General features: G+C 40.4%; 1 protein-coding gene across 7 annotated transcripts in view; it reads right to left on the minus strand.

Moving 5' to 3' along the window:
* Positions 1-19,544, minus strand: part of RUNX2 (RUNX family transcription factor 2) — a 322,924-nt gene that overhangs the window by 148,343 nt on the left and 155,037 nt on the right. For 5 of the 7 annotated variants that reach the window (XM_074333024.2, XM_088795676.1, XM_088795675.1 and 2 more), the window contains exon 6: positions 18,526-18,699. The exons of the other annotated variants lie outside the window; for them this stretch is intronic. In XM_074333024.2, the coding sequence (XP_074189125.2) occupies positions 18,526-18,699 (174 nt within the window). The remainder of the gene's footprint in view (positions 1-18,525; positions 18,700-19,544) is intronic. 7 annotated transcript variants of the gene reach the window in all.

Genomic DNA, 19,544 nt, shown 5'->3' on the forward strand with positions numbered 1-19,544 from the left:
GAAGAAAGGACTAGCATAGGAGGCAGTCAGTAGATATTAATTCTTTGCTTAAAAAAACCCAACAAACAAACAAACAAACAAACAAACAAACAAAAAACCTCTTGGTGACACAGGGTTACTTCCATGGTTAAAACACATCTGAATTGGAATTAATACATTTGTTTAAGAGTATTCCATCACCTATCAGCCTCTGAATATGAAAAACTTAATTTTCAAAACTATTACTATATTTGAACAGTCAATTCAGGTTTATCTCTAAAAATAACAACGAGAATAATAAGACATGGGTTTTTCTGAGGTGATTCCTCCTTTAAAGCCTCTCGTTCCTATACGGTCAAAGCCATTTAGTTTCGGCTATTCTTGTTTATTTGTTCAATTCAGACACAATTTATTTAAAGACTGTCTAAATAGGACATACTTTTCTTGAGTCAGAATAATTAAATACATCTGGATATTTATCTGATGTTTACTGTATCAACAAGTATATAGAAAAATTTCATCCAATTCAATTTGAAGGAGCATTTACCTGAGTTTGCAACTTGAATCAAAGTATAGCACTGTAAATGGTTCCCATAAACCTTCCCTTTTCCTTCAGAAATATAAAGGATACTTGATCATTAAAGTAATGAACTTTTGTACTTTAAAATGTTCAAGGCTGAGATGGTATAGATTGGCAACATTTCAAACCTGAATGAGTGGTCCTTGTTACATATCTGATACTGACTTCCTTGCTTTACCCGTTAATGTAGTTCACTATTGAAATAGTAAATGATCTTCAGATGGGGAAAAAAAAGGGGGGGGGGCATTCCTTACAGCACCAGAAGCAACCTCACAAAGGAAAAGGCCTTCTTTCAAGCAACATTATCAACAGACCAAAAGAACAAGCACCACAGAGCTGAGAGGGGAACGTAGGACTCAGATTTGGGTTTGAGGTCTCATCTAACTTGACCAGATGACTTCCTGAGCAAGTAGTTTAACCTGTACGTCCATCCCTCCACTGTAACATGTTGCTACCCGTAGTATAGAGGGATCCCTGCCCCAAAACGGGGAAAAAAATTACCAAGAAATGTAAGTAAAGAATGACTAAAATTATTAAACGTATTACAAAGGAATCGGGGAACTTTACTTGGATGTAAGAGACAGCCTTGTAATTCTCCTTGTGCAGAGAGACAGCCGAGGGCAGGGGAAACAAGTGGGCTGGTTTTCTAATGAGAGAATCTGAGCTGGAGTCCTGCTCTGCTGTATGACCTCAGCTGTGGTAGCTAGCTGTCTGAACCTTAGTTTCCTCGTCTGGAAAGTGAGGCAGCGTAGCACGGTAAAGTGAACACAGCAAACTGGTCATGTGTACTTGGCTGGGCTTAAATCACAGCTCCCCACTGTGCCAACCAAGACACTTCAACGTCTGCGGCCTCAATGGCTCATCTGTAAAATGGGAATAAAGATATTTATCAGGGATTACATGAACTAGGCCTTACTGATCAGTTGTCTGGCACTCTTGGCAATATTAAGTATATAATAAACAGAAGTGAGTATTGCTATCTGTGAAATGAATATAATGAATAAACTACTAGCATTTTTGTTTATGCGGTTAGATGAGATAATATAAGCAAAAGCATTTGGATAACTGTAAATTATTATATTAAAACTTATTATCTTTAGGAGCTCATATCATCAAGGCCCTACTGTGAGTTTTAATTCCCTAATCTGCAAAATGGCTGTGGTAACACTATCTCAGAGAGTTGTGTAAGGATTAAATAATATATCGTGAGTGCAAGTCATCATTATTACTCATAAAATTAAAACTCTTGATCAACTATATGGTGATGGAAGGAGAACTGACTCTGGATGGTGAACACACAATGGGATTTATAGATGATGTACTACAGAATTGTACACCTGAAATCTATGTAACTTTACTAACAATTGTCACCCCAATAAATTAAAAAATAAATAAATAAATAAATAAATAATAAAAACACATAAAAAAAAAAGAAAATTAAAACTCTGACTCTAAACTATTCAAGGTGGCTGGGTTGTCCAGTGTTATTCTTGAAATTTCCAAAATCACAGTCAGCACAGTTCAATATGCCTGGCACGTAGTAGGTGCTCAATAAACAACCACGGAATGAACTTTCCAGGGTGACTTGAGTGAATAATGGAATTTTACAATGAAGTAGTAGTCATTCTCTAACTTCCCCTTAGGCTGTAAAAGAAGTTCTACCAGTGAAGTTTTAGCTTTTACATAAACTTTCTGACTGCCAGAATATATCTTACAACAGTCTATAAAAGGATAGTTTTGCTTTTAGGGGAGGTCCTTCCTGAAGGTAACCAAGATTAGCAAAAATAACTTTTCCCTACCCCTAAACAAATGAGAAGATCTGTCTTTGTTTTTTTTTTTTTTTTTTTGTCTCTAAGAGGACAGGCTGAGTCCAGCCAATCTCTTTCAAGGTCACCATCCTAAGATTCTATGATAATGACCTAATTAAGGAGAGAGTTACTAAAGAAAACTATAACACAAGAATGGCCACATGGGGTTCACTAGATCTAGTATAAGTAATTTTAAAAGGGACAGCAACCTTTTTAAAAAATTTTTTCTTATTTTTTAATCACAGTTGACACACAATATTATAGTAGTTTCAGGTGTATAACATAGTGGTTAGACATTTATATAACTTACGAAGTGATCACCCCAATAAGTCTAGTACCCATCTGACACCATATAAAGTCATTACGATATTATTGACTATATTCCCTATGTGGGACAACAATCTTGAAAAACAGGCAATGGTCTCCGAATAACCCAGGCCTTCCCTAAAACCCTGTGCAGGAGCCATCATCAATCCCAGCTCCACCATTTCTGGTCTGTGTGACCTTAGACAAATTGCATAACCTATGTGAGCTTCAAGTTTCCTAATCTGGGTAAATAGGAAGACCTCCCCATTAAATCTGTTATGAAGATTAAATGAGAAAATGTAGTAAAGAATTTAGTACACAAAAAGAACCCAGTAAATGTTCACCACTGTTAAAACCTCTACCTTTACTGAACCTGCATTCTCAGTTTATGTTCCTAGCCGGTAAACTCTTACTTTAACGGAGGACAATTTTTAGAAAGCTTCCTGTCATTTTGAAGTCCAATGATTTGGAGAATATATCTGTGTGGGTCATGTCAATACCCTTTATGATCATTTAACCTTAATCATGTTTCTTCTTAGTCTTGGTTTCTCCCAGACCAAGAAATCCCAATCTGTTTTAGTGTATTTTCTAATACTGTACACTTGAACTTTTTTCAAAATTTTCGTGGAGAAAAAGTAGCTATAAAATGTCTTTACTCCCTAAATGCCCAATCACCAAGAGAATACAACCCTACCATAAATATACGATTACAGCACATTTGCTTTGTTGAGGACAATTATTAACGCTTACAGTAGAGAAAAGTCACCTTGATCTGATCTCATACACGGTTTCTGAACTCAACTTCCTGAAGAAACCCGAGACTTCTGAGATTCACTCTTAACTTGGATGAGTCAGAGCAGGTGACAGATGTTTTTTAGGCATCACCAATCAATCCTTAGGTTACTAACAGGGAAAGGTACAGGGCCCAGCTCTGAGACAAACCCACTAATTAACTATTAACAAATAAGAAACTGACCTGATCTCAACCTCAGGTCCCTTAGAGCTGGTATAATCCATTCCTTCAACTCTACTCTATCCAGAGCTATATGGAACTATTTGACCTTTCGAGTCTGCAGAAAAGGGGAGTACCATGTTCTACCACGTTAACATATTTATGTTAAACATCCTTGATTTTTGTGTCTTGGAGGATACAGGTGCCAAGCACAGTCTCAATAGTACATCCAGGCTGGCCTACAATGACCTGTAAGCACCCACACGTGTTCAGAGGATAACCAAACTCTATTTCACGGAAACTTTCAAAAGAGATGAGAACTGCGGTTGAACTTTAAATATTTTTACGGTGTTTTAAAAACTATCATTCATTATTTTTATACGGCAACCTTTAGAAACAGTATCAACATTATTTCTGTTACTACATTATCAAAGTTCAAAATATTATCATACGTTTTTATATAGATATGACAATCAAAAAACAAAACCTTTGGTGTCAGATTTTTTGTTTTTTTTTAAATGTGCCCATACTCTTTAGTGCTTGGTAAGCCTGCAATCCTAATTATCACAGGACCCTTTAAATAGGTCTCCACCCCTAGTTCTCCCCAAACTTGTCTCCTAGGACAGAAAAAGGGGGTTTTCAAGAGAAGTTGTAATTTGACCTGTAACCAATTTGAGAGAGAAAATCAGGTCTTTCCTATATTATGGGCCGGATGTGACTAATCAAAATAACTCAATGGGAAAGAAAAGAAAGAAGCAGAAGACCTAGGGCAGAGCAGAGCTCCTAGACACACTGGCGGTGGAGCCAATGAGAAAAGAGTCCAGAACTACGACTAGGCACAGAAGGTCGGGCAGTGTACTGGACACCTCAGATCTGCAACAGCACACTTCCAGAACAAATCGAAGTTTGCTTTGTGCGAGTAGACCAAACCTAGCTACTAAGAGTTCAGATTAAAGAAAAAGGCACCATTTCTTTGACAGAAGGAATCCCTTCAGCATTCGTTCCAACTGAGGCAGACACAGCTACTACCAAAATTCCTACCAAAAAGCTTGTATTTCAAAAGGACACCAGAACTCCAGAGCCTGCACGCACTTCGCAGTTTCTCTTCTTCATTAAGTCGAGGGCAAGGCTCATACTAAGCTGTCCCTTTCTCATCTACAAAGTACTATGCAAGCGGTCATTACTGCTACATTAACAGGGCTTTTGGCAGGGGGAGGAGCGGGGGGAGAAGTTTGTACATGTTGTTCTGGTGAATCAGCAAATTATCAATTTTTACTGTGACAAACAGCTTCTGTATGCCCACATGGCAGGGGGACGGCCTAAGACACATAAGAAACAAAAGATATTCCTTGCCTTGAAAAAGTTCACACACCAGTTGGGAAACTAAGACAATCAGATATAAAACAATTCAAAAATGTTCAAAGCATGTCCTTGTGGCTTTTTTTTATTTTATTTTTTTTAAAGCTGTAAGGATAGAAATGAACTATCGAGCACCAGTGTCAGAGTGGACTTTATAAGTTCTCCTCCTAGGGTTCAGGCTCCTTCAGCTCAGGCGCCTTGGGGATCGGCTGCATCTGCTTTCCACGCTATAAACCTCCAAAACGTAAAAGTACAAGCGGCAACATACCTAGGGGACGCTCAGAAATGCTAATTGGGGGAGGAGTGGTTCACACGTCTCAAGTTGTCTTTGCATCAAGCAAAATGGAGACAACTGTTTGTTTACTCCTGTGCATACGAGGACAGCCAGCTCTCTTCTTTGAGTTGGACCATAGCTTCTCAAGTTAATAACTGGTATGGGGAAAAGGAAGGAGTGGCCACGCATTTCCTACAATGATAGGAGAAGAGTCATGGGCTCTAAGAGCAGCCATGCTTCCACCAAACGACTGAAATGCTAAATTGCATGTCTGCATAATTGAACTCTAAACACTTGGGGTCAGAAGAAGAGGGGAAGGAGGAGGGCAGATGGTTAGAAAAAAAATCACCCAAGGAAAATGAACTGACTCTGTGAAGACACGTAGAAAAATCTTTTCTTAATTAAGTTTGAAGAGGGGTAGGCAGAGTGGTCAGAGAGCTTTATGAAAGCCTAGGGAAAGGTATGCAAGGAAACTCGGTGTTGCTCTTAGCAGGCCTCCTTCTGTAAACACTTTGGTTAAACATGTGTGGGTGTGAAGAAGGGCCTGCTTTCCTAAGAATCACTCACAACAAGGCACACCGTGGACATGGTGTTGAACTTCGTGAAGAGATGGGAGGAAACAAGTCAACAGGGGCAAAGCCTGAACCAGCACATGAAAGGCTTCTTCCTGTTTGCGCTGCCAGCAGGCTTCTGTGTAACGTGACGCGAAAACAGCATGATTTCTGCCAAAGAGCAGTGCGTCTACAGTGAGTACCTGCTGGATTGGGGGAGTAGGGTACATTTAGAGACACCCACATTCCCCTCCCCCTATCTTCCACCTATTTTTTTCCCCTAAGCCGTACTCAAATCAGGCGGTACGGTCCTCAAATATTCCCTGAGAAAACTGGGGTATTTAAAATGAACTGTATACAGAGTCTACTAGTTTAAGATGAAGCCTCTCCATTGCTACCAGAGTCAAGCAAAGTCAACAATCTTAACAGAGAGAGGCTGGTTTACAATGGCCTAGCCTAAACTACTTCTGTCATATTACAGTCATTCATAAGACAAATATAGTCACGTTCAGACGTACGTTAACTCCCATTTCAAAACAATTTACACTAAATACTAAATGTTAAATTCTATGTCTTCTCTCATAACCCTTTTGGCGAGACTGGATTTTTGAATGAGCTTTCCCACTTGCTTCTGGTTTTCTTGACTAATAGGAAACACAGTCTGAAAACAAACAAGTTCCTCCAAGTGCAGGAAGAGCCGTGGCCTGCAGGCTTTGGCACTGACTACGCAGTTGTACACAAAGCATTTACCTTCTCTGAGTCTCACTGTTTCCACCTATAAGGTGAGAACGGATGAGTTTATCTCTAAGATGATTTCCAGCTATGAAATGCTATGATTCTAACTCCTCGGAAAAGTGGGCTCCCTCCCCTCAGTCCTTTCAGGAGACAGTCGTTACAGCAGAAATTACTAAAGCCACGCTGAGTTGACTGGGGGTGGCTCTGAAATGTAGCTGACAGGTGCTGACACTCATGGCACCTCCCAGCACAGAGGGTCTGGGCTCATGTCAGCAGAGAAGACACCAAGAACAGGACTTTGATTCCCCTCTTGTATTCCCACCAGGGGCTTTCTCAAACTAACCAGGGTGGCTACCGGAATCTTTTCGCAGAAGACCAACCCACTGGTTCACAGAGCTTTAGACTGAAAGCTGAGAAACAAAGAGCAGCAAACTGTTTGGATAAAACTGGGTGCTACGTAGGGTACACCAGGCATGACAACAGGTTATATTACAATACAAACAACAGGAGAAGAGGAAATTAGTAACTCTTAGGAGACAAGAGCAGGGAAGAAAATGAGAAATAATACATATAGCTTAAGACGTCCGATCCCATAGTAAGATGTTAAAAGAAAAACCAGAAGTATTAGAACAAGGTAATGAGAAGCTCCTTTTATGTATCATCAACATTTGCCTGCATGGAACACACAACTGTCTTACACGAAATGAGAGGATTTTCTTGTTTAAACGAAAAACCTAATAGGAGAAACAAAAGGCTGTACCACGTCACACTTAACCTGCCCTCAGCCTTGGCAAACCCTGGACCTCAAGAGTAAAGCCAGCAGAGGGAGGGGAATAAGTTACAAACAGGCAGCACCAGAATTTGAGAAATAACTGGGACGTGGAGCTGGCCAGCAAAAGTGACCCTTAGTTCAAATCCCAGTATTGAAGAAGATGTAGTAAACTCAGGTTCAAATCCGTTAGGTATCAACATCCAGGATGCTACAGAAGGTCCCAGGTATGGTGATCCCTGCTGTCGGATGGATGACGGTCTCCATGGTTCTAAGAATTGTCTCCCAGTCATTCATCCATTCAAAACATAATGACTGAGTACCTCCTCTGGAACTGTGCTGTGCACCAGGGCTATGAATGGCATCCCTGATCCTTGGGGACAAACCTAATCCTTGCCCTCACAGAGTTTTCAGTTTGGTAAGGGAGACTGACATGTATTGTCTAATATATATTATACAACAGTGGTAAGTGCTAAAAAGGAGGTATCTCTGTCACCATAAAAAAAGTACAGTGTGGGGGCAGGGGGGCCTCCAACCACGCCTGGTGGTCAGGGAAGGTTTCTCTAATGATGTGATGATTAAGCCACACACTGAATGACAAGCAGAAGTCTAGTAGATAAGTAGGTGGGGTTAAAAGAACTTTAGACGAAGCGAACAGCACGTATCAAGTTCCGGGGACTGAGGCAGTATGGTTTTCTGGGGGGAGTTGAGAAAGCCAGCGTGGTTGGATTACAGACAAAAGGTTCAAAATCATGTGAGACGAGGCTGGAGGGCAGGCAGGGAGGAGCCGGGCAGTGCAGAACCTGCTGGGCCATGCTGGAGCTTTGGTCTCTATCCCAAGTGCAACGGAAGGTCAGTGAGGTGTTTGTAAGTATGATGTGTCATCATCAGATATGCATGTCTAAAATCTCCCTCTGACAGCATCATAATAGAAACAGGGCAGAAGTCCAGCCGAGGACATGGCACACAGGGAAAGGCGTGTAGGGAAAACAGTAGCTGAAATGGACACAAAGGTGGAGTCCAGAAGCTGCTCTCAGGAAACCAGGGAGTAGCCTGGGGCACTTAGCTGCCCCCACATGTCACCTGTCCCTGGGGATAAGGCTCCTGAGACGCCCCCAGCTGGATCAGGATTGGCTCTGCATGAGCAAGGTGAGCCTGGAGTAATGGGCCTTGGGCAGCAGCTGCGAATTAGGCAGGCTCCACCTGGTACATTCTGGTTCAAGGGCAAAGCCCCGGGTAACTGTATGGTTAATGAGCTCCCCAGGGGTGAAGCTAACATACAACAAAGTTTGAGAACAATGGGCATACGTTTGATTGATGACAGTTATAATGGAAAATTAGCTAACATGATTTTGATTTAATCTTCCCTTATCAAGAATGATCTTCAGATAGAAGGAGTAGAACAAACATGCGTAAGAGGAAATTAAGGCCCAAAAGAGGTAGGGAGATAAGAGAGAGCAACTTGCTGCTTTAAATGAATTCAAGTTTCTTCCAAGATGAATTATACCCCACAATATTGCAAGATTTTGTGGCAACTCGTAGGCAAAGGGCTTCCAGTTGGCAGAACAGGATCAACGAAAGCTAAGGTTAGTAGTGAGGCAGGGGGAGTTACAGGGAGACATATTTTGCTCAATATGTGAAAGAACTTCGTAGATCCTGCAACTCCCCCCCTCACTACTAACCTTAGCTTTGCTCTCTTGGAATCATTCTTCCACATGATAATTACTAAATTATTGGAAAATAATGCCTTTAAAGTTTACTACATGATCTATATTAGTTTTATGTTCTTTTACCCCATTTATCTTGTTCTGAAAATGGCACAGCTATTGGTAAAATCTAAATTTCAACTACAGATGCTCCTCCACTTACGATGGGGTTATGTCCTAATAAACCCATCTTAAGTTGAAATTGTCGTTAAGTTGAAAATGCATTTAGCACACCTAACTTATTGAACATTATAGTAAAGCTCACCTAGCCGGTTTCTACTGAATGGGTATTGATTTCACACCATCAGAAAGTTGAAAAATCATTAAAACATCATTAAATCGGGGACCATCTTCAGTATGTTGGAGCCATTGTTGTTACTGACTTGCTTGGAGTCCACTAAAACTCTTTAAATCACTGTCAATAGCCTGTAGACAATGAACTTTTCACCTTGATCTTCACAGTGACTCAGAAAGTGGAACAGGTTCACTAAAACTCATTTCCTAGGATTACTAGAGCAATGGATTAGAGGAAAGTTCATCCGTCTATTGTGTATCTTGACCTCAGCAAGGTATATGTCTCATCTCTAACATGACTTACAGCTAGTTAAAAGGCCAACCAGAAAGTGGTCGTGGCTATGGATCCAGGTCAGCTTTGAGAGAGGTACATAGTGACACGTTCAAGGACATTATAATCCTAGTTATGTTCGGCATCTTCATCAAAGTCTTAAATACTTAGAAGCAACCATTCTAAACGTCAAGATGAGACAAAGTTGTAAGGAACAGTCAACACACTAGATGAAGAATCAGAACCATAAAATAACCCTACAAGATGGAAAGAGGGGGTGGAAGTGTCGTAATGAAACTGAGTAAGAACAAAAGTACAGCTGCATTTAGTCAACTACGAGACAGGATGGGGGAAGCCTGCCCTAGAGCAGAGTTTTTCATGGACTGCAAGCCATAGTGTGATCGGATGACAAAATGTTATCTTTTAACAGAGATCTATTGAGCGAGTACTAACAGACTACCACCCTGGTCAGACATAGCTAGAGGAGTGTGTTTTCTTGAGGCCCTGTCAAATTGAAACATTGGAGAAGACAGAGCAAGATGTGGAACCTCCATCTGTTACAGGAGAAATGGTTGAAGGAACAGCGAAGGGCTCCTATCTACTCTCAACTTTTCTGTAGGACACTCCTACTTCCCACCTTAACTGAACCTTGGATTTCCCCAGATCTTTCCTCCTAAACTTTTCACTTGGCTACTGCTCATTCTCAAAGGACACAAGATGAGCCAACTCCTCTTCAGAAGTTCTTCCACCTTTACCGTAACATACCAACCTCCAGAACATTCCCCCATGTTGGTAACTGGCTCAACATCTTCCCTGTTTCCCTGCCTTGTACCAAGTCCTAGGAGAAACTGTGATTCTCACCGATAACCCACCACACTAGAGCCCACTCCTATTCACAACGAGCATCCACGGTAGTAGATAAGCATATAATTGTGCCGACTGGCTCTTCCAATTATCTCTGTTCTTAACTGGGTCCTCAGTGGTGCTCAACCAAAGTCATTTTCCTTTCCCACCATGCACCTTGGTGAAATCTCCCATTTCTTATTCTTCTTAACCCTTCCCCCTCCATCGTCACCAGCTCCCCACCAAAAACCACCTTATCAGATTTCACCTTCCTGAGACACTGATTTCTAGTTTCAGCTCTGAGAGTCTGAAATCTCCGGATACCTGTTTTCTTACTCACTAAATAGGGTTCACGAGACTGAGTCTTCTGTGAAATCTGTCTTGTAAAGATTGTTACAACCGTTTTTAAACAGTTAAAAAGTTAAAAAGCAAGTCCTTATCAAAATAAACAGTCCTACAAAGAATTTGATGGTCTTAACTGGGAGTAGTGCCATACGATTTTATTCCTGGAATACTTCTGTGTATATTAAAATGAAAATAAACGGAATGAAAATGCTTTTTAAACTGATAATATCTGTAATGTATTGTTGCTTTTAATACTGCATAGTACAATATACACCAACACCCTGTTTGAAGCCCTGGGTGCCCCTCCATGATTAAACATCAAAATACACCACCAGACCATCCATTACACCAACTGCATGCCTGACGTATCCCTGCGTTAGCCTTGTAGGTTAACTATTTTATTCAAAGTCAGACTCCTATTCTGATCATTTTTCCCACAGTCTATTACAAAAGGTGAAAAGGGGCAAGAAAGGTCCCTGGGCAACTAATAAAGGGGAAAGCTATTCATACACGTATGTGTACGTGTGTATATATATATATATATATATATATATATATATATATATATACACACACACATATATGTACATGTATTCAAAGCTGTAACTAAATATAAAACTAAAAAGAAAAAGATGATGCTTTGGAAAAGAATGAGAGAAAGAAGCTAAGGCTTTCTCTGGGCAGAGACCTTAAGACAGCCTAGGAACAGAACTATCATGGGGAAGGATAAAAGGGAGATATTATGTATGAAATGGGTTTTCCTTATCACAATTAGATTTTAACTATGCATCTTCTGTTTCAGATAGGAGTAAATTATAAAGACAATGATCACATTTTTGGAATTCAAGAAATTAATTTTTCTTTTAATATTACCCCTCTGTTTTTCTGAAAGCATAATAAAGCCAGAGCATCTTCAGTGAATCAGGAAATTTCAACCGACAGAAGTCCAGAGACCTACAAGAAGCTTATCTGTGGAATCTGAGAACGGCTTAAGCAATCTGACATATGGACCGCCAGCCCTTCACAGGGTCTTACTGAACTTTAGTCTTCAAGCCAGCACATGCTGGACGTGAACTTCTCATAAGGTGGCTGCCAGAGCTGCACAGATATAAAACGGTGTTTACATACAGGACTTGTGCCGTTTTTTCATGAGGACTGTAACCGGCAACCATCTCTAAAGACATTTCTTGCTCACACGTGCACATGGTAGCAGCAAATTTACTTGGCTATCCTGACCAAAGGAAGAAGACAGGACAAGACTTTCCAGTGACTTCAGAAATTAAAACATAGCATCACCAAAGTAAAAGCCCAGTACTTCTAACAACCTGTCTTTGAGTGTGGTGATTTCAGTTCATTAAGACCCAAGATGGCTCTCAGTGAGTAGGACACAGTGGTCGTAAAGCATGACACCTCACTTAACTCCCACTGTCCACATCCTACAATTCTCATACTGACAGCATCTACAATCATTCTTCCTGCTCATTAAGAGTCACCCAGCCTCTCATGGGTTCATTCGCCCTCACACTCACGGCCACCACCCACCCCTGCCTCCAGGCCCACTGAACCTCCCAACTGATTTCACCTTAAAGAATCATGCGGTCACTTGGCACTTCAATAAAACAGTAATTCGAAACACATACTACTCAGTTATGCATTCCTATTTCTGAAAGGATTACGCTAGTAAATGTTTCAGTGCAAGCATAGTGGACTCAGGCCTAAGACGATCAAACATATGTACAGCCCAGGCCCAACTGGCCTGTTTGGCTGAGATCCTCTTAATGTTTAAAGGAGGAGCACTGTTTGCCGAGGGGATACAGAATCAGACTAAAGTTAGGTGGAAACAACTTCAATTCAGTCAAGGTAACTGCTGATAAGAAGATTAATATTATTCTACGTATGGCTGGCAAGTTGTTTGTCAAGATATTCCTAAAAGCGTTACCTTGAATATATATACTCATATAACTGTAATTTAATCATTAAAAACAATTATAGTGCATTTTACAGCACAATTCAGATACTTTTCATGCATCCCTTTCATGAAAATAGCATCTTTAAAGATCCTAAATTATAGCCAATGGAGAGAAGAAAAAGAAATTAGTCCCATAGGACACATGTTGCTTAGACTGTCAGCAACATGCCTGGCTTGGTGGGGATGAGGGTGACTGTTCCCAAGGACCTGGAACTCACGGTCAACTGTATCAGTTGCAGAGGCCTTCGGCAAGTCATTGCTCAAAGAATCCATTTGTTCCCACCCGTAAAATATGTACTTTTCAGAACAGTTTTAAGGTTTTACTAAGAACTTTACGTAAAACTAGTTTGTACATTGTAAAGAGCTGCACACGTGAAAGTTGTTAGGTACTGAAATGGGGGGAAGCTGAGCCCCGGCAGAAGTACGCATCAGCCTCCCAAGGGTGTAGGGTGGTTAAGAGCACAAGAGCCTGGAGCTACATGGCTCTGGCTTTAATTCCTGTATTTACCACTTATTAGTTGTAAGTGGAACATTGGGCAATTTTTTTAGCTTTTTTGACCGTCGGTTTTTGTAATAATGCTATTGTGAGGAATGGATGAGTTAATCTCATTCAGAACAATGTTCTGGCACACAATACACATTCAACAAACGGTAGCTAATCGTAATTCAATCAAATAGGTACTGAAAAAAAATATTAGGGCTAGAATAATAATGGGTCACACTTCCTGAAGAAGTCAATGACCCATTCGTCCATTCATTCATCACTAATCCAAAAGTCCCAAGCAGCAGGTACTATATAAGACAATGGAGACACAAAGGTAAATAAAACACCAGCTAGACTTTGAAAGTTCAGCATCTACTGGAGGAAACAGATGTGTAAACAAATAATTGTCATCAGTGGAACAGTGGTATGGGAGCCTTGGAGGTTCGAAGAGGTCTGACAGGTGTCAGCATTTGATTTGAGTTTTGAAGGAAGAAGAGAAATACTACCATCCTCAACTCTTGCCTTGGCTACTGCAACAGCTTCCTGAATGATGACCCTGCTTCTACCATTGCCCCCTTATGATCCATTCTTCACACAGCAACCAAAAGGTTTTTTTCAACACATGTAATATCATTCTCTTGCTTCGCTTCCTTCAATAGCACCCCGCTGCCATCAGAACAAAACCCAAGCTCTTTAGCAAGGCCCTGAAGACTCTATAATGTAGCCCCTGCCTGCCTTTCTGTATCATTCCCCTTGTTCACTACATTCCACCTACACGAACCCTCCGGTCCCCTAAACCACATTCCCTGCTTCCTGACAGCCGTTGCTGTCCATTGCCTGAAACGCTGTTCCTCAAAACTTCAAAGCCCTTCAAAGAACCCTTTCCCAGCTTTCCAATCAAAATTAGCTTCTTGCCTCCCTAAATTGCTATTGCATTACCCTCTATTTCATTTTCTCAAAGCATTTACTATTATCTAAAATAGTCTTGTACATATGCTTATTTACCCATTTACTGACTGTATCGCTCACTAAAACGTTAGCTCCTTATGAGCAGAAACTATAACTATCTGGTTCACTTACGTCACTGCCTGACAGTGAGAATTCAAATATTTTTTGAATACGTGAATAACAGAATAGCAGAATGCCCAACTCAAAAGTTAGATGAACGTCCGGACCCACCACACCCAGGTGCCTGAGTCAGCTTTTATTAAGTGCCGCTCACCCATCCAGAGGCCACTGAGCTTAAAACAGTCATTATGGTGATCATATCTCCTAACACACTATCTCTACTCTACTCTACTGCTATCACCATGTTCTGAATCAAAAGGAGACACTTGTGACAGAGTAGGTGTTTTCCTAGCACCCGGAGATAGGCACCAGATGTCTGAAAAATTAAAAACAAAACAAAAAAGGTACAGAGAAAGCAACTTCCTGAGGAAGCCTTGAGGAGGCCCTGGGCCCTCAAGCAGACTGTCAATCATTAACAACTGCAATAGAGTGACACCATCAGACCAGCACTGCAAAGAAGCCAGGCCACTGCATGGCTAGCATCTCTAGCCCTGGGAATTGTGAGAGACATTGGAGAATGCGAATATGAAATGCTAAATGCTTATGACTGCCTCAATTTATGACTTTTTCAATTTTAGTTCGCTTTTCTGGAGTTTGACTTGCCTTTTAGGTTGGCAAAGTGGGAGAACTATTAGTGACTATACAACCATGATCATTATCCATAGTTCTCGGGTAAGAGCTTGAAGTATCAAGAGAGCCAACGCAGTGAGAGGTAACTGGGCCCTTTCTGTTACAAACATCTTTATCCAAAGGAAAACAGGAAATAAAATTCAGATGTGGCACATTGCAAAGAAGTTAAGAAATCCATTATAGTAGGTAAGGCTCATAAGCACAATTTAAATGTAATTGTGCAATTATGTAGATTCTAAACTGCAATGATACCAAATGGTTTAAGGATGTGAGTGCTACATTGAAATGTGATTTCTGCCATTATTGTTCATGACCAGGGAACAATGACACCCTAGAATAGAAAATTAGGAAGAACAGTTAAAGCTAAGAAGGCATGATATTCCAGCCCTTCTTGCACCAATTTCTTCTCACCTGAACTTTCACTCATTCAACTTTTAATGAGATGCTACCACAGTGATGGGCACGGAAAAAAAAAAAATCCCTGTCATAAATCCCTCAAAGAACTTACAACCCAGCAGGGCAGAATAAAGCAAACACACGGAAGCCATAAATAAGGCAATCTCAACTAAAGCTTAGAAGATGGACAGGCAGCCTTCTAGATGAAGGTTCCAGGACTCTTTCCTGAAGGAGGTAATAGTGACCTTGAAGATGGGTGGATCTTGTCAGCAGAGAGACCCCAATAGATAGAATAGCCTAAGTAATGGGGTACAGAGAGCAGAACGTGTACTCAAGGAACAACAACATTACAGTCTAGGGTACAGAAAGATAAATATCTCTTCCATTAGACTTTCATTCAAGGACAAACCTTTTCTTTTCTGCCCCACAGTATCTAAGACCCAGTTGTCTACATGTGGTAGGCTCTAAAACATACTCATTCAGTAAATAAGAAAATTAACCCCGAGAGAAAAAAAAAATGGAATCTGTTCAATTTACTTTGAAGTTGCTGTGGTTACGGGTGTTCGTGGGTTGTCCTAATAATTTGGGTCATGGCAGAACTCTGCAAGTCCTTTGGTTCCGGGCAGATACCTGCATGATCTCACTAACCATACGGTAGCATTACAAAGTGCACATGGCCAAGAGTGGGCACAGTCGGCATGTAATGTGTGTGTGAATCTTCACATTAGGGGAGCGTGAGAGAGTCATTGGGCTCAATCCCTTGTGGGTGTCAAACAAAATGAAAAGACTGATCTATAAATCAATTCTGCTAGTGCTGTGATCCCCAAACGCAGAGCTGATGCTCTTGTGATGTAATTTCAGAAGGCTATCAGTACCTAGAAATAAACTTGGTTTATATTTTCATCTCTAGAAATATAGCCAGAGAATATTTAAACATTGTTTTTAAAAGATCGTGATGGAACTGCAGCATGGTATTGTACAAGAAAAAACACACCGCCTGAGGAGTCAAGAGAACTAATTCTGCTCTGCCCCCAACTTTCTGGAAAACTGCAGATAAGCCATGCTCCTGATCTGCTCAGATCCTCCTCGCCTGGCAGTGACTTCCTCAGGGCCCCACTCTCTGCACTCACATCTGGGGGTGGGGTGCTGCTAAAAAATAGCTCTTCTTCACAGCTTTTACCTACTTTGTGGTTAATGATATCTAAGGTCACTTTAGATTCTAAAATGTCCCCTGGTCTGCTTTACAATGCCATCTTTAGGTTTCAGGACAATGCCTTGAGAAAAGCATCTTCTGAAGTGAATCTAGCAACACAGGTTCCAAAGCTCATTTTAAAAGCATGATTACCAAACCATAATTAGCAAACAATTAAGGATTAGCATATATAAATCAAACATTTTGAGAACCCAGGAGTTGCCAAATCATACAATATATTATTTTTCATATATATATATATATATATATATATCAGAGGTGCCAAAAAATGTATACATATGACTTGTATTCATCTTTTGTTATCGGTTTATATTGAGTATTACAATTTTAATAGTTTTTTCCTTTCTTAAAATATGTATACATTTTTTGGGCACCCTCTGTGTGTGTGTGTGTGTGTGTGTGTGTGTGTGTGTGTGTGTGTAGAACTAACCATCGTAAGTCCCTTACAGATCATGTATAAACACTTTTATATATGTATACCTATGTTTCCACACACACACACTCACACACACACACACACACACAGTTAAAGGATTACTATAAAGACAAAAGGACAGCTGTTAGGAACCGTAATCAATAATCCAAAGTCTACTACTTTAAATGCAGTAGCACCTACAGCTACAAGCTTCAAACTCATGTCAGTGTGAATTTCATCCCTGCAGTTTCATCAAGGACACATGTCTGCTGAACATATTAACCTTTTGACTCCTACATATCAACATTTAGAGATTTATATAGGCTAACAACATGGCTATTCTTCACAGAGCACTAAGGTTCTTCCCTGATGCAGATATCTGGTTCTCTTCAGTGTTCAGATATTTTGTTTTTATAATTCTATATTATTTTTAACATAGAGACTCAGGCACACTCATATGTTCAGACTAAGATTCATATAGCCACAGAAACCTACTCTTAGAAAATAACCAAGAAGACATATACTTAATATGGGCAGGAGAGAAAGAGAGGGACGTCCTCTAGTTTATAAATAATTATGTTTATAAACCATTAAGGACAGTCAAAACCTAACCACTATATAGACAAAAACATAACTATTACAAAAGATCCATTTTGGAGGTTTGTTGTACATTTTGTTTTGAGTTACTTTCTCTCTATTCTAGCCCAACTCTACCCACAATAGCAACTAGGTGACATGTAGAGTTCCTTTCAGCTCTCAATACCTGTGATCTGCAAATTAAAGATCTATGATGATTAACACACTCTTGTCACCATGACCTAAAAGCAAAACTCAGACTAGTCCTAAAAGAAGATCTGTTTTTGTGACAAGTGGGGCAGAAAAAACAGGAGAGTTGGGAGTCTGGGTGCCCCAAATGTGAATGATTAGTCTGTAATGCAACGCTGAGGTTAATTTTTTTAAGATTGAAGGTAAAGTATGCAGCTTAATAAAATATATAAAGAGAAACGCTGCTTGAGAAACCGGAGCGAAATGTGAATCAGAAGTAAGTTCCGTCTGTCCAATGAGCCTCTCATTGACCTTGCCTTAGAACCACCAATCAAGGCTTCCTGAGAACCCTGGGCAATTTTCAACAAAACTTAACAAAATAGTTATACATATAAGAAATGTAAGCCCCCAGCGGAGATGGTAATTCCTAATTTCCTAATAGTGAGGGTGTGATGTTATCCCCTGCACCCCTGCACCACCTAGACACAATACAGAAACTTGTAACAAACATTGTCCCAGACAGTAGTTATTACAATTCCACCGGTGTGCAGACTGACATTGCTAGAAACTTCCCCGAATTTCATCCCAAAGTTATTGAATACTAGAATTTGGCTTTTTGCTTGTTTGTTTGTTTTTTTGTTTTGTTTTGTTTTTTCTATATATAAAAAAAGGTCGAAATCTTCGAGTCTTGATTCTTTAATGAGAAGCCATTTCACAGCTCCAGGAGTTCTGAAGTGAACACATCTCATCTAGCAGCCCCTCACCCCCAGCCTGCCAGAGTCTGTGCAAGTGAAACCTATGAGTCTGTCTTACCTGTAATCTGACTCTGTCCTTGTGGATTAAAAGGACTTGGTGCAGAGTTCAGGGAGGGCCGTGGGTTCTGAGGCGGGACACCTACTCTCATACTGGGATGAGGAATGCGCCCTAAATCACTGAGGCGATCAGAGAACAAACTAGGTTTAGAGTCATCAAGCTTCTGTCTGTGCCCTGGAAACAGCAAATCATAAAATAAAAGCATATTAATTAGCTGAACAATTGACCATGCTAAATAGATATGTGAACATACATACTGGGGGTTTAAGCCAAGGAATCATCAATACTGATATTTATAATGAAGTGTCTCTATAAGGTCTTTCATTTCAAATTGCTTTATAAGCATCCTCTAGGGGCAAGCATTCCTAGGCTGCTCTATAAGTGGAGAGCTGAGGGGCCCCGTGGGTGACTCAGAGTCACACATCAGGAGTAGGGATGCTGAACCTCAAGAGGAACTCTCTGGGCACCTCCTCTAACCCTCGCAGTGAGGATGGGACAAGTGAATGTGTACTGGGGAGTGTTCTCTTCTTTCATGAAAGAGGAAACCTCCCCTGCAAGTTCAGAGAGCCTGTGCATGTTGACATGTACTATCCCAAAGCTGGGGCAGAGAAAGAGACAAAACACATTTGTCAAAGGGAAATTTCCATGGTGACCATAGTGACTTTTTCTTTCTTAGGGTATAATTAATACCTTACTGAGGCTATTTTCTGAAAAATTAAAACTCAATCTTACAACCCCTTTAAGAGGAAAACAATAGAAATATAGGCAAGGAACCTCAGATTCTCAAGAGGAATCTGGATATTCTGTGATATGCTAAAGCCTGAAAACATATGATAAACTATGTTAGATTACAGAGAATGCTTTTTTATTTTAAATCTAGTACTGTGGTTTTGCTAAAGAAATTGAAAACTATCCTTTGGGTTACCATGTGAATGTGAGAATGCATTATTAGAAAAAGAGGGGGGGAAAAAAACCTTGTCTTTCTTCTAGTTTATTCAAGTCTAAAATCCAAGGAAATT

The sequence above is a fragment of the Rhinolophus sinicus genome, chromosome 2, assembly GCF_057876585.1.
Source record: "Rhinolophus sinicus isolate RSI-liver-muscle chromosome 2, RSI-T2T, whole genome shotgun sequence".
In the NCBI taxonomy this organism is placed as follows: domain Eukaryota; kingdom Metazoa; phylum Chordata; class Mammalia; order Chiroptera; family Rhinolophidae; genus Rhinolophus; species Rhinolophus sinicus.